Genomic DNA, 12,352 nt, shown 5'->3' on the forward strand with positions numbered 1-12,352 from the left:
AAGAGAAGTACAATGTAGCAAAGATGAGCGGGAAGCAAGAGGATTGGGCAATGTTGAAAGAACAACAGAAGATAACTAAAAAGTCAATACGGGGAGAAAAGATGAGGTACGAAGGTAAGCTAGCCAAGAATATAAAGCAGGATAGTAAAAGCTTCTTTAGGTATGTGAAGAGGAAAAAATTAGTTAAGACCAAAGTTGGACCCTTGAAGACCGAAAAAGGTGAATTTATTATGGGGAACAAGGAAATGGCAGATGAGTTGAACAGGTATTTTGGATCTGTCTTCACTAAGGAGAACACAAACAATCTTTCCTGATATAGTAGTGGCCAGAGGATCTGGAGTGACGGAGGAACTGAAGGAAATCCACATTAGGCAGGAAATGGTGTTGGGTAGACTGATGGGACTGAAGGCTGATAAATCCCCAGGGCCTGATGGTCTGCATCCCAGGGTACTTTAGGGAGTGGCTCTAGAAATTGTGGATGCATTGGTGATAATTTTCCAATGTTCTATAGATTCAGGATCAGTTCCTGTGGATTGGAGGGTCGCTAATGTCATCCCACTTTTTAAGAAAGGCGGGAGAGAGAAAACAGGGAATTATAGACCAGTTAGCCTGACATCGGTGATGGAGAAGATGCCGGAGTCAATTATAAAAGATGAAATAGCCGCACATTTGGATAGCAGTAACAGGATCGGTCCGAGTCAGCATGGATTTACGAAGGGGAAATCATGCTTGACTAATCTTCTGGAATTCTTTGCGGATGTAACTAGGAAAATGGGCAAGGGAGAGCCAGTGGATGCAGTGTACCTGGACTTTCATAAGGTCCCACATAGGAGATTAGTGGGCAAAATCAGGGCACAGGATATTGGGGGTAGAGTGCTGACATGGATAGAAAATTGGTTGGCAAACAGGAAACAAAGAGTAGGGATTAACGGGCCTTTCAGAATGGCAGGCAGTGACGAGTGGTATTAATCTATCTGAAACGTTGCCCAATCCTTCTCACCAGAGATTCTGCCTGTCCCGCTGAGTTACTCCAGCACTTTATGTCTATCTTCATATTAAATCACAACTCTTGAACCCTGAATATAACCAGTTTGCAGTTTAGCTGAAGAGAGTTTTAATCCTATGCAGCTGAATTAGACTCTCGCCGATGTATGGGAATCCATGACACATGAGCACTCAAAAGGTGTGAGATATGGCATTTTGTGAATGGTATTGACAACCTCAAGTCCATATGCCAAGGGCATACAGAAGCCTTGCATGTGGCAAGAGGAGTGGGCCATCTTCCAAACGGGTCTTTGTAGTGGCCTGGGCTCACACTCATCCACGCACTCACAGAGTGCAAGGAGATGAGTGAAGCCAACATGGTTTGGACACCTTTGGTCAGGTTCTGTTAGCTGGGTCGGATCTGAGTCTGCACGTTGAAACAATGGAAACGGCACGGTGGCGCAGCGGTAGAGCTGCTGCCTTACCGCACATGCTGCGCCGGAGACCCTAGTTCGATCCTGACTACGGGTGCTGTCCGTGCGGAGTTTGTGCCTTCTCCCAGTGACCACGTGGGTTTTTATCTGAGCTCTTCGGTCTCCTCCCACACTCCAAAGACGTACAGGTTTGTAGGTAAATTGGCTTGCTATAAGTATAAATTGTCTCTAGTGTGTGTAGGGATAGTGTTAGTGTGCGGGGATCGCTGGTTGGTGCGGACTCAGTGGGCCGAAGGGCCTGTTTCCAAGCTGTATCTCTAAACAAAATGAAACAAAACTAAAGTGCGGTCTGAGCAGTGGCAGATCTTTGCACATTGTCTGTTTAATCCCCAGAGAGGGCACCAATTATCCTGAGACTGGGGACCAATGGTCATTGTCAGGATCCTCCAGAGAGGCTGGAGGCATCTGGTACATGAGTCGTGACATTATTGGTTGTCTGCTTAATAATAATAATAATAATAATAATCTTATTTATATAGCACATTTTTAGTCAACTTGCATTGACCCCAAAGTGCTTCACATAATTACATTACATTTACACACAGGCATAAGTGGGTGAAGTGTCTTGCCCCAAGGACACAACGACAGTATGCACTCCAAGCGGGATTCGAACCAGCTACCTTCCGGTCGCCAGCCGAACACTTAGCCCATTGCGCCATCTGAAGCAAAACAGCAGCTTCACTAACACGAATGGTGCATGGACATCCCCAATTTGGTTTTGCAAATGTTGTCACTTCAGAAATAATATGTAACACAATCTATTGATGATTTGGGTTTTATACACATGTGATTTTATACACATAACACAGTCGGACACGATGGTCCCGATTTATCGATTACAGCACATTTCTGTTGGTATCACGCAGCTTAAAATTGATTTTATTTCCTAGAATGGAATGTGATTCCAAACAATTCCAGTAAATACCACTCAGCATTTATAATTACACTTTACTCTTGTGTACCAGACACAATTTCCACATCAAATCCTTTTGGAGCATTGCCCAGGAAATCAGTGCACATTATCCCCATGAGCACTCCACGAATTAAAGAACATTGGTTCAGAAGGATCCCGTTTTACACAATGTCACTGCTCACCTCTTCTATGGGCCACCTCCATCCCAACCACTAACATCCCCACTAGCTCACACCCTGAACTCTCCCATCTCCGACTGCCCTGATCCCTCCACACACTGCTACACCCCTTCCCCATCACACCAGCTTTGAATGACTATCATCACCCAACTCCTTCACCCATAGAAACATAGAAACATAGAAATTAGGTGCAGGAGTAGGCCATTCGGCCCCTCGAGCCTGCACCGCCATTCGATATGATCATGGCTGATCATCCAACTCAGTATCCCATCCCTGCCTTCTCTCCATACCCCCTGATCCCTTTAGCCACAAGGGCCACATCTAAGTCCCTCTTAAATATAGCCAATGAACTGGCCTCAACTACCTTCTGTGGCAGAGAATTCCACAGATTCACCACTCTCTGTGTAAAAAATGATTTTCTCATCTCGGTCCTAAAAGACTTCCCCTCTTATCCTTAAACTGTGATCCCTAGTTCTGGACTTCTCCAACATCGGGAATAATCTTCCTGCATCAAGCCTGTCCAACCCCTTAAGAATTTTGTAAGTTTCTATAAGAGCCCCCCTCAATCTTCTAAATTATAGCGTGTACAAGCCGAGTCTATCCAGTCTTTCTTCATATGAAAGTGCTGCTATCCCAGGAATGAGTCTGGTGAACCTTCTCTGTACTCCCTCTATGGCAAGAATGCCTTTTCTCAGATTAGGAGACCAAAACTGTACGCAATACTCCAGGTGTAGGCTCACCAAGACCCTGCACAACTGCAGTAGAACCTCCCTGCACTTATACTTAAATCCTTTTGCTATGAATGCTAACATACCATTTGCTTTCTTCACTGCCTGCTGCACCTGCATGCCTACTTTCAATTACTGGCATCTCCCCTTTTCCTAATCGGCCACCATTCAGATAATAGTCTACTTTCCTGTTTTTGCCACCAAAGTTGGTAACCTCACATCTATCCACATTATACTGCATCTGCCATGCATTTGCCCACTCACCCAGCCTATCCAAGCCACCTTGCAGCCCCCTAGCATCCTCCTCACAGCTAACACTGCCCCCAGCTTCGTGTCATCTGCAAACTTGGAGATGTTGCATTCAATTCCCTCATCCAGATCATTAATATATATTGTAAATAGCTGGGGGCCCAGCACTGTGCCTTGCGGTACCCCACTAGTCACTGCCTGCCATTTTGAAAAGGACCCGTTTACTCCTACTCTTTGCTTCCTGTCTGCCAGCCAGTTCTCTATCCACATCAATGCTGAACCCCCAATACCGTGTACTTTAATTTTGTATACTAGTCTCTTATGTGGGACCTTGTTGAAAGCATTCTGAAAGTCTAGATATAACACATCCACTGGTTCTCCCTTATCCACTCTACTAGTTACATCCTCAAAAAATTCTATAAGATTCGTCAGACATGATTTACCATTCATAAATCCATGCTGACTTTGTCCAATGAATTCACCACTTTCCAAATGTGCTGCTATCCCATCTTTAATAACTGACTCCAGAATTTTCCCCACCACCGATGTTAGACTAACTGGTCTGTAATTCCCCGTTTTCTCTCTCTCTCCCTTTTTAAAAACTGGGGTTACATTAGCCACCCTCCAGTCCTCAGGAACTACTCCAGAATCTAAAGAGTTTTGAAAAATTATCACTAATGCATCCACTATTTCTGCGGCTACTTCCTTAAGTACTCTGGGATGCAACTGGGATGCTACTTCCTTAAGTACTCTGGGATGCAACTGGATGCAACCCTGGGGATTTATCGGCCTTTAATCCATTCAATTTACCTAACACCACTTCCCAGCTAACCTGGATTTCACTCAGTTCCTCGATCTCATTTAACCCCCGGTCCCTTGCTATTTCCGGCAGATTATTTATGTCTTCCTTAGTGAAGACAGAACCAAAGTAGTTATTCCATTGGTCTGCCATGTCCTTGTTCCCCATGATCAATTTGCCTGTTTCTGACTGCAAGGGACCTACATTTGTTTTAACTAATCTTTTCCTCTTCACATATTTATAAAAACGTTTGCAGTCAGTTTTTATGTTCCCTGCCAGTTTTCTTTCATAATCCATTTTTCCTTTCCTAATTAAGCCTTTTGTCCTCCTCTGCTGGACTCTGAATTTCTCCCAGTCCTCTGGTAGGCTGCTTTTTCCGGCTAATTTGTACGCATCATCTTTTGTTTTGATACTATCCCCGATTTCCCTTGTTATCCACGGATGCACCACCTTCCCTGATTTATTCTTTTGCCAAACTGTGATGAACAATTGTTGTAGTTCATCCATGCAGTTTTTAAATGCCTTCCATTGCATATCCACCGTCAACCCTTTAAGAATCATTTGCCAGTCTACCTTGGCCAATTCACGTCTCATACCCTCAACGTCTCCTTTCTTTAAGTTCAGGACCCTTGTTTCTGAATTAACAATGTCACTGTCCATCCTAATGAAGAACTCAACCATATTATGGTCACTCTTGCCCAAGGGGCCACGCACACAAGACTGCTAACTAACCCTTCCTCATTACTCAATACCCAGTCTAGAATAGCCTGCTCTCTCATTAGTTCCTCTACATGTTGGTTTAGAAAACTATCCTGCATACATTCCAAGAAATCCTCTTCCTCAGCACCCCTGCCAATTTGATTCACCCAATCTATATGTAGATTGAAGTCACCCATTATAATTGTTTTACCTTTGTTGCACGCATTTCTAATTTCCTGTTTGATGCCATCCCCAACTCCACTACTACTGTTAGGTGGCCTGTACACAACTCCCACTAGCGTTTTCTGCCCCTTAGTGTTTCGCAGCTCTACCCATATCGATTCCACATCCTCCAAGCTAATGTCCTTCCTTTCTATTGCGTTAATCTCCTCTCTAACCAGCAACGCTACCCCGCCTCCTTTTCCTTTCTGTCTATCCCTCCTGAATATTGAATATCCCTGGATGTTCAGCCCCCAGCCTTGGTCACCCTGGAGCCATGTCTCCGTGATCCCAACTATATCATATTCATTAATAACTATCTGCACATTCAACTCATCCACCTTATTACGAATGCTCCTTGCATTAAGATACAAAGCCTTCAGGCTTGTTTTTACAACACTCTAACCCTTTATACAATTATGTTGAAAAGTGGCCCTTTTTGATTTTTGCCCTGGATTTGTCTGCCTGCCACTTTTACTTTTCACCTTGCTACCCATTGCTTCTACCCTCATTTTACAACTCTCTGCCTTTCTGCTCTTGCACCCATCCCCCTTTCATATTAGTTTAAATCCACCCCGACAGCACTAGCAAACACTCCCCTAAGGACATTGGTCCCATTCCAGCCCAGGTGCAGACCGTCCTGTTTGTACTGGTCCAACCTCCCCCAGAACTGGTTCCAATGCCCTAGAAATGCGAATCCCTCCCCCTTGCACCATTTTTCAAGCCACTTATTCATTTGCAATATCCTCCTATTTCTACTCTGACTGGCCCGTGGCACTGGTAGTAATCCAGAGATTATTACCTTTGACGTCTTACTTTTAAGTTTATCTCCTAGCTCCCTAAATTCACCTTGGAGGACCTCATCCCTTTTTTTTACCTATATCGTTGGTGCCAATGTGCACCACGACAACTGGCTGTGCACCGTCCCCCTCCAGAATGTTCTGCAGCCGTTCAGTGACATCCCTGACCCTTGCACCAGGGAGGCAACATACCATCCTGGAATCTCGTTTGCGGCCGCAGAAACGCCTATCTATTCCCCTTACAAATGAATCCCCTATTACTATTGCCTTTCCTCTCTTTTTTCTCCCCTCCTGTGCTGCAGAGACGCTAATGGTGCCATCCCCTATTGCCTTCCCCTGATGAGCCATCTCCCCCAACAGTATCCAAAATGATATACCTGTTTAGGAGGGAGATGACCGCAGGGGACTCCTGCACTACCTGTCTACTGCTATGCTGGCTATTGGCCACCCGTTCCCTTTCTGTCCTCTTACCTTTTACCTGCGGTGTGACCAACTCGCTGTTCATGCTATTCACGACTTTCTCAGCATCGTGGATGCTCCAGTATGAATCCAACCGCAGCTCCAATCATTCAATGAGGTCTGCCAGGAGCTGCAGCTGGACACACTTCCTGTCTAATCCTTCTTTACAGGCTAGTCACAACCATTCTTACCCCATTAGTCTGCCGTTAGTCCTTCAGACACCAATTGTACCACCAATTACTGATCATCTTTCATCACTTATTAAGTAGATCTAGTTGCCATAGTTTTCTTGCTGTCCTAAAGATGTGTGAAGTAACATATGCAGCAGTGCTTGGGTAAGGGTGACATGGTGGCGCAACGGTAGAGTTGCTGCCTTACATCGCTTCCAGCGCCAGACACCTGGGTTTGATCCCGATTTCGCGAGCTGTCTGTACGGAGTTTTTTCGTTCTACCCGTGATCACGTGGGTTTTCTCCAAGATCTTCGGTTTCCTCCCACACTCACAAGACGTACAGGTTTGTAGGTTAATTGGCTAGGTGTAAAAGTAAATTGTCTCCAGTGTGTGTAGGATAGTATTAATGTGCGGGGATTGCCGGTCGGCATGGACTCGGTGGGCTGAAGGGCCTGTTCCTGCGCTGTATCTCTAAAGTAAAACTAAACTAATGTCTGTCTTTTAAAGTAGGTCAAGCAATCAATGGTACCACCTGCATCAACTCCAGCACACTTATTAGAATGATGCATACCAATTTCTAAGTCAACTCACCTGCCCCAAAATACTGTGTGCGCAGTGTTCGTACATAATAAAAAGAGCCTGATCACAGCCCCCTATCCCTGATCAATGGCATCCTTCATATTTATGAGTTTGATATTATGCAACGCCTTGATCACAATACGAGGCTCCAATCAGTGTGGCTCTGTTATCCCAGTAAGTTTCCTCCTGCCTTTGGTAATGCCAAGAGAACCTCTCTAATTGCATAAAATGTGTTGGTGGGAACTGCAGATGCTAGATTACACCAGAGATAGACACAAAATGCTGCAGTAACTTCAGATAGGTGTGAAGAAGGGTCTCAACCCAAAACATCACCCATTCCTTCTCTCCAGAGCTGCTGCCTGTCCTGCTAAGTTACTCCAGCATTTTGTGTCTCTCCAATTGCAGTGCTGGCTTGCTTGAACACTACAAGACCGCCCAGCACATTAAGTACTCCAGACACCAACATAAACCAGCGCAAAGGTTTCAGGGTAACAGACATTCTTTCCCAAAATCTCAACACCACGGATCTGCTGAACGCAAAAAGCAACTTGGATGCAATGCCAACATTTCCTGAAGATTAAATCCCCTCCAAGATCTTGGTGACAACTGGCACAGTGAACAGCCTCTCATCTCGGCATCTCAGTTAGCACAGTTAAGGCGGGAATTTGCCAATGCTAGGTTCAGCCAGTGGAAAAGATTCAATAGGAATCTGAGAGATAACTTTTTCACATAAAGGGTGGTGGGTGTATGGAACGAGCTGCCAGTGGAGGTAGTTGAGGCAGGGACTATCCCAACATTTAAGAAACTGTTCGACAGGTACATGGATAGGCTTGTAGGGATATGGGCCAAATGCGGGCAGGTGGAACTAGTGCAGCTGGGACATGTTGGCCGGTGTGGGCAAGTTGAGCCAAAGGGCCTGTTTGCACACTGTGACTATGACAATCACCTCACTGCATGAGAACAGCCCATGATAATTCCCTCAGAAACTTCTTCAATCCACCGAGAAGCATCTTGGTGAATACAACAAATGAGATGGAATTGCAGACCTCAGCTCCAGATGCCATCAAATGATTCCAAAATATGTGATTGTGAGATTCAATAGTCTGTGTTTCAAAGTTGCCTGATGTGCCTAAATTCCAAGTGGGTTTTGACCTCCAATAATTCCACAGAAAGTGATGCCAACTCTCAGCAGATAGTTAGTTACCTGATGGTCCTGGTGGTCCTGGTGGTCCTGGTGGGCCTTGTAGACCGGGTTGCCCTGGAAGTCCCAGTGATTGGAATGTCCCCCTTCCTGGCGTTCCACGTTCTCCTTTAGGACCTGCAACACCTGGGAATCCTGCAAGACCCTTTGACCCTAACCCAAGGGGAAAACAAAATACTATGTTAACTGGCAATTGGCATGAGGGCAAAGATCTCCCAACACAACACACACGAACAGCTAGCATGTCTGTCTGCACAATATGTCATCAGTGTCACTGCATGAGAAGGTGGTTGAACATTCCTTGTATACAAGTGATAGGAGCAGAATTAGGCCAGTCGGCCCATCAAGTCTATTCAGATCAATCTCTCCCTCCTCATCCCATTCTCCTGCCTTCTCTCCATAACACCTAACACCCATACTAATCAAGAATCTATCTACCTCTGCTTTCAAAATATCCATTGACTTGACCTCCACAGCCTTCTGTGAAAATGATTCCCATAGATTCACCGCCCTCCGACTACAGAAATTCCTCCTCATTTCCTTCCTCAAAAAATGTCCTTTAACACTGAGAATGTGACCTGTGGTCCTAGACACCCCCACTAACTGAAACATCCTTTCCTCATCCACTCTTTCCAGGCCTTTCACTAATGGTATAGATATTTGTCCACATGTCTCAGTTGTCCACATAAACTGTATGATGGAACATCATTGAATAAACATGCTTTTCATTAAGTCAACTGTATGTAGCAGAGGATAATGTTGTACCTCACTATTGGTATTTCTGCATAACTTAATGCAAAGTAAAATTGAGTTCAAAATTTAAAAGCATATTTCGCATGCATTAAGTATATATTGATGATACGGATGATTTAAATGTTCTGGAGGCACTGAATGTAACATTCCACTGAATGTAATATGATGCCACGTAAACCCAGTACATATATTGAAAGAGTTCCTTAGCAGCAGGCTTAATTCCTGCATTGATCATGGAATCAGAATGCATGGCTAAAGGAGTCAAGAACAGAGACATGGAAATCCACAATTTCGTGATTCCTCTGGGTAAATGCACAAGAAGGTATGGAGCTACAGAGAGTATGGAGCTGCAGAAACTATGGAGGGTTGGAGAATTTCCATGGACAAAAAAAGCTGGCAGCATCAATCGAGAAATTGGATTAGTCACGTTTTGGGTCGGGACCTTTCTTCAGATTGATTGGGAGGGGGAAGGGGGATGGGGAGGGGGAGGGGGGGAGAGGGGTAGGGGGGGGGGGGGGAGGGGGGGGGTTTGGGGAGGGGGGGGGGGTTTACAGGAAGCTAGAAAAAAACAGGAATTACAATGGATGATCTCAGAAAAAGAAGGTTCCGTGATAGACCAATCGTTGGCTGGAGATGATGTGAGCCCAAGAGTTGGAAACTGCAGAGCAGGTTAACGGGGATTTAACGGAGGAAGAAGGAAGGAGAGGAAGGGGGAGGAAGAGGGAGGGGAGGGAAAGGGGGAGTGGAGGTGAGGGGGAACGTAGGTGTGTGTGCAGTAGAAGATTGTAAGGTACCCAAATGTAATATGAGGTGGTGTTGCTCCAGTTTATGTGTGTTTTCACTCTGGCAATGGAGGAGGCCCAGGACATAACAGTCAGTATGAGACAGGGAAGGAGAGTTAAAGTGGGTCTTGGTGGACCGAGGGTAAGTGTTCAGTAAAACGGTCACCGTGTCTAATTCGTCTCATGAATGTACAGGTTCAGCTAAACGGTCCATGGGTCGACACTTTGGTCACTGAAACAAACTGGGGGCATTAATGTTGAATTCTCTAATGTTAGAATAACTTCGACAGACACCCCCCTCCCCTCCTATCCCGATTTGATCTGTTTGTTTTTCCCCCTCCCTCTCAGTACCCACCCTCCATAACAATCAGTGTGAAGAAAGGTCGCGACCCAAAATGTCACCAGATCCATTTTCACCAAAAATGCTGCCTGGTCAGTCGAGTTAGCCCAGCATTTTATGGCTATCTGTGGATGAACCAACATCTGCAGTCCTTTTTAATTACAAGTGTTCAAATTATAGGGAATGGCCCTGTAATAAGGGGAAGAATTTTCTCCACTCAAAAAGTTGTGCCTTTCGAAACTCTTTATCCTAGTGAGCCATGGATGTTCAGTCATTGAGGACATTGAAGGCTACGAGCAATAACATTCTGTGCATTAAGAAGGGAAACGGGGATGTTAGGGAAAAGGTGGCACACACAGAATCAGTCATGTTGTGATTGAATGGCAGCAGTAACAAACACCTCCAGCTATATCTTGATTCTACATCATATATCACAAACCTAAAACATTAACAATATTTCCCTCTCTGGTTTATTTATTTATTTTGGGTGTGGTTACTGATTGTTATCCATTATCCCTAACCCTGAAAGTTAGAACCATTAATCTGAAAGCTTCTAATTTGCAAAATGTACCTGGATATCGTCCCGGAGATCCTGGTAATCCGGGTAATCCTGATGGGCCTCGGAAACCTGGGCCTCCTGGAGGGCCTGAGAGTCCTGGTCTGCCTGGATCTCCAGGAGGGCCTGCAATAGGAAAACAGAAGGTCAGAACTCATCTCTTCGAGTCGTAGTCATAGAGAGATACAGCATGGAAACAGGCCCTTTGGCCCAACTTGCCCACACTGACCAACATGCCCCCATCTACACTAGTCTCACCTGCTCGCAATTGTCCAGTAACCCTCTAAACATATCCTTTTCATGTACCTGTCCCAATGTCTTCGAAACGTTATGATAATACCTGCCCTAACTACCTCCTCTGGCAGAACCATCCAATTTCCCTATACCAACACGCTACTCCCCCGCGCGGAGCTGGTCCTCTCCCTCAACAACTTTTCCTTGGACTCCCCCCATTTCCTCCAAGTCCAAGGCATAGCTATGGACACCCGCATGGGCCCCAGCTATGCCTGCCTCTTTGTTGGGTACGTTATACAATCCCTGTTCCAGGCGTACGCTGGCCCTATCCCCAAACTCTATCACCATTACATTGATGACTGCATCGGTGCTACCTCCTGCACCCGTGCAGAATTCATGGATTTCATCAACTTCACCACCAATTTTCATCTTGCACTCAAATTACTTGGACCATCTCCGACACCTCCCTCCCCTTTCTTGATCTCACGGTCTCCATCACAGGAAATAAACTATTGACTGATGTCTATTACAAATCCGCTGACTCCCACAACTATCTCAACTACACTTCTTCCCATCCTGCTTCCTGCAAAGGCTCTATCCCCTGCTACAAATTCCTCTGTCTACGCCGCATCTGCGCCCAAGATGAGGTGTTCCATACTAGGACATGATGTCCTCATTCTTTAGGAAACCGGGGTTCCCTTCTCCCATCATAGATGAGGCCCTCACTCGTGTCTCCTCGGTACTCCGCAGTTCCGCCCTTGCTCTCCCTCCCCCTAATCACAACAGAGACAGAGTCCCCTAGTCCTTGCCTTCTACCCCATCAGCCATCGCATACAACACATAATCCTCTGAAATATTCGCCACCTCCAACAGGATCTCACCACTAGCCACGTTTTCCCATCTCCACCCCTTTCCGCCTTCCGCAGAGACTGTTCCTTCCGCAACTCCCTGGTTAACTCATCCCTTCCCACCCAAATCACCCCCTCCCCAGGTACCTTCGCCTGCAACCACAGAAGATACAACACCTGTCCCTATACCTCCTCCTTTGACTCTGTCCAGGGACCCCAACACTCCTTTCAGGTTAGGCAGAGGTTCTCCTCGAACCTCATCTACTGTATCTGTTGATCAAGATGTGAACTCTTATATATCGGCGAGACCAAACACAGACTGGGCGATCGTTTCGCGGAACACCTTCACTCAGCCCACGTGAACC

At 45.7% G+C, this 12,352-nt stretch overlaps 1 protein-coding gene across 1 annotated transcript in view; it reads right to left on the minus strand.

Annotated features, from left to right (window-relative positions):
* The window catches only part of LOC129701953 (collagen alpha-6(IV) chain-like), a 398,708-nt gene that overhangs the window by 117,168 nt on the left and 269,188 nt on the right, over nt 1–12,352 (minus strand). Inside the window, 2 exon segments of the mRNA XM_055643398.1 lie at nt 8,478–8,627; nt 10,921–11,031. Of these exon segments, the coding sequence (XP_055499373.1) occupies nt 8,478–8,627; nt 10,921–11,031 (261 nt within the window).

This window comes from Leucoraja erinacea, chromosome 12 (genome assembly GCF_028641065.1).
Source record: "Leucoraja erinacea ecotype New England chromosome 12, Leri_hhj_1, whole genome shotgun sequence".
Lineage (NCBI taxonomy): Eukaryota > Metazoa > Chordata > Chondrichthyes > Rajiformes > Rajidae > Leucoraja > Leucoraja erinaceus.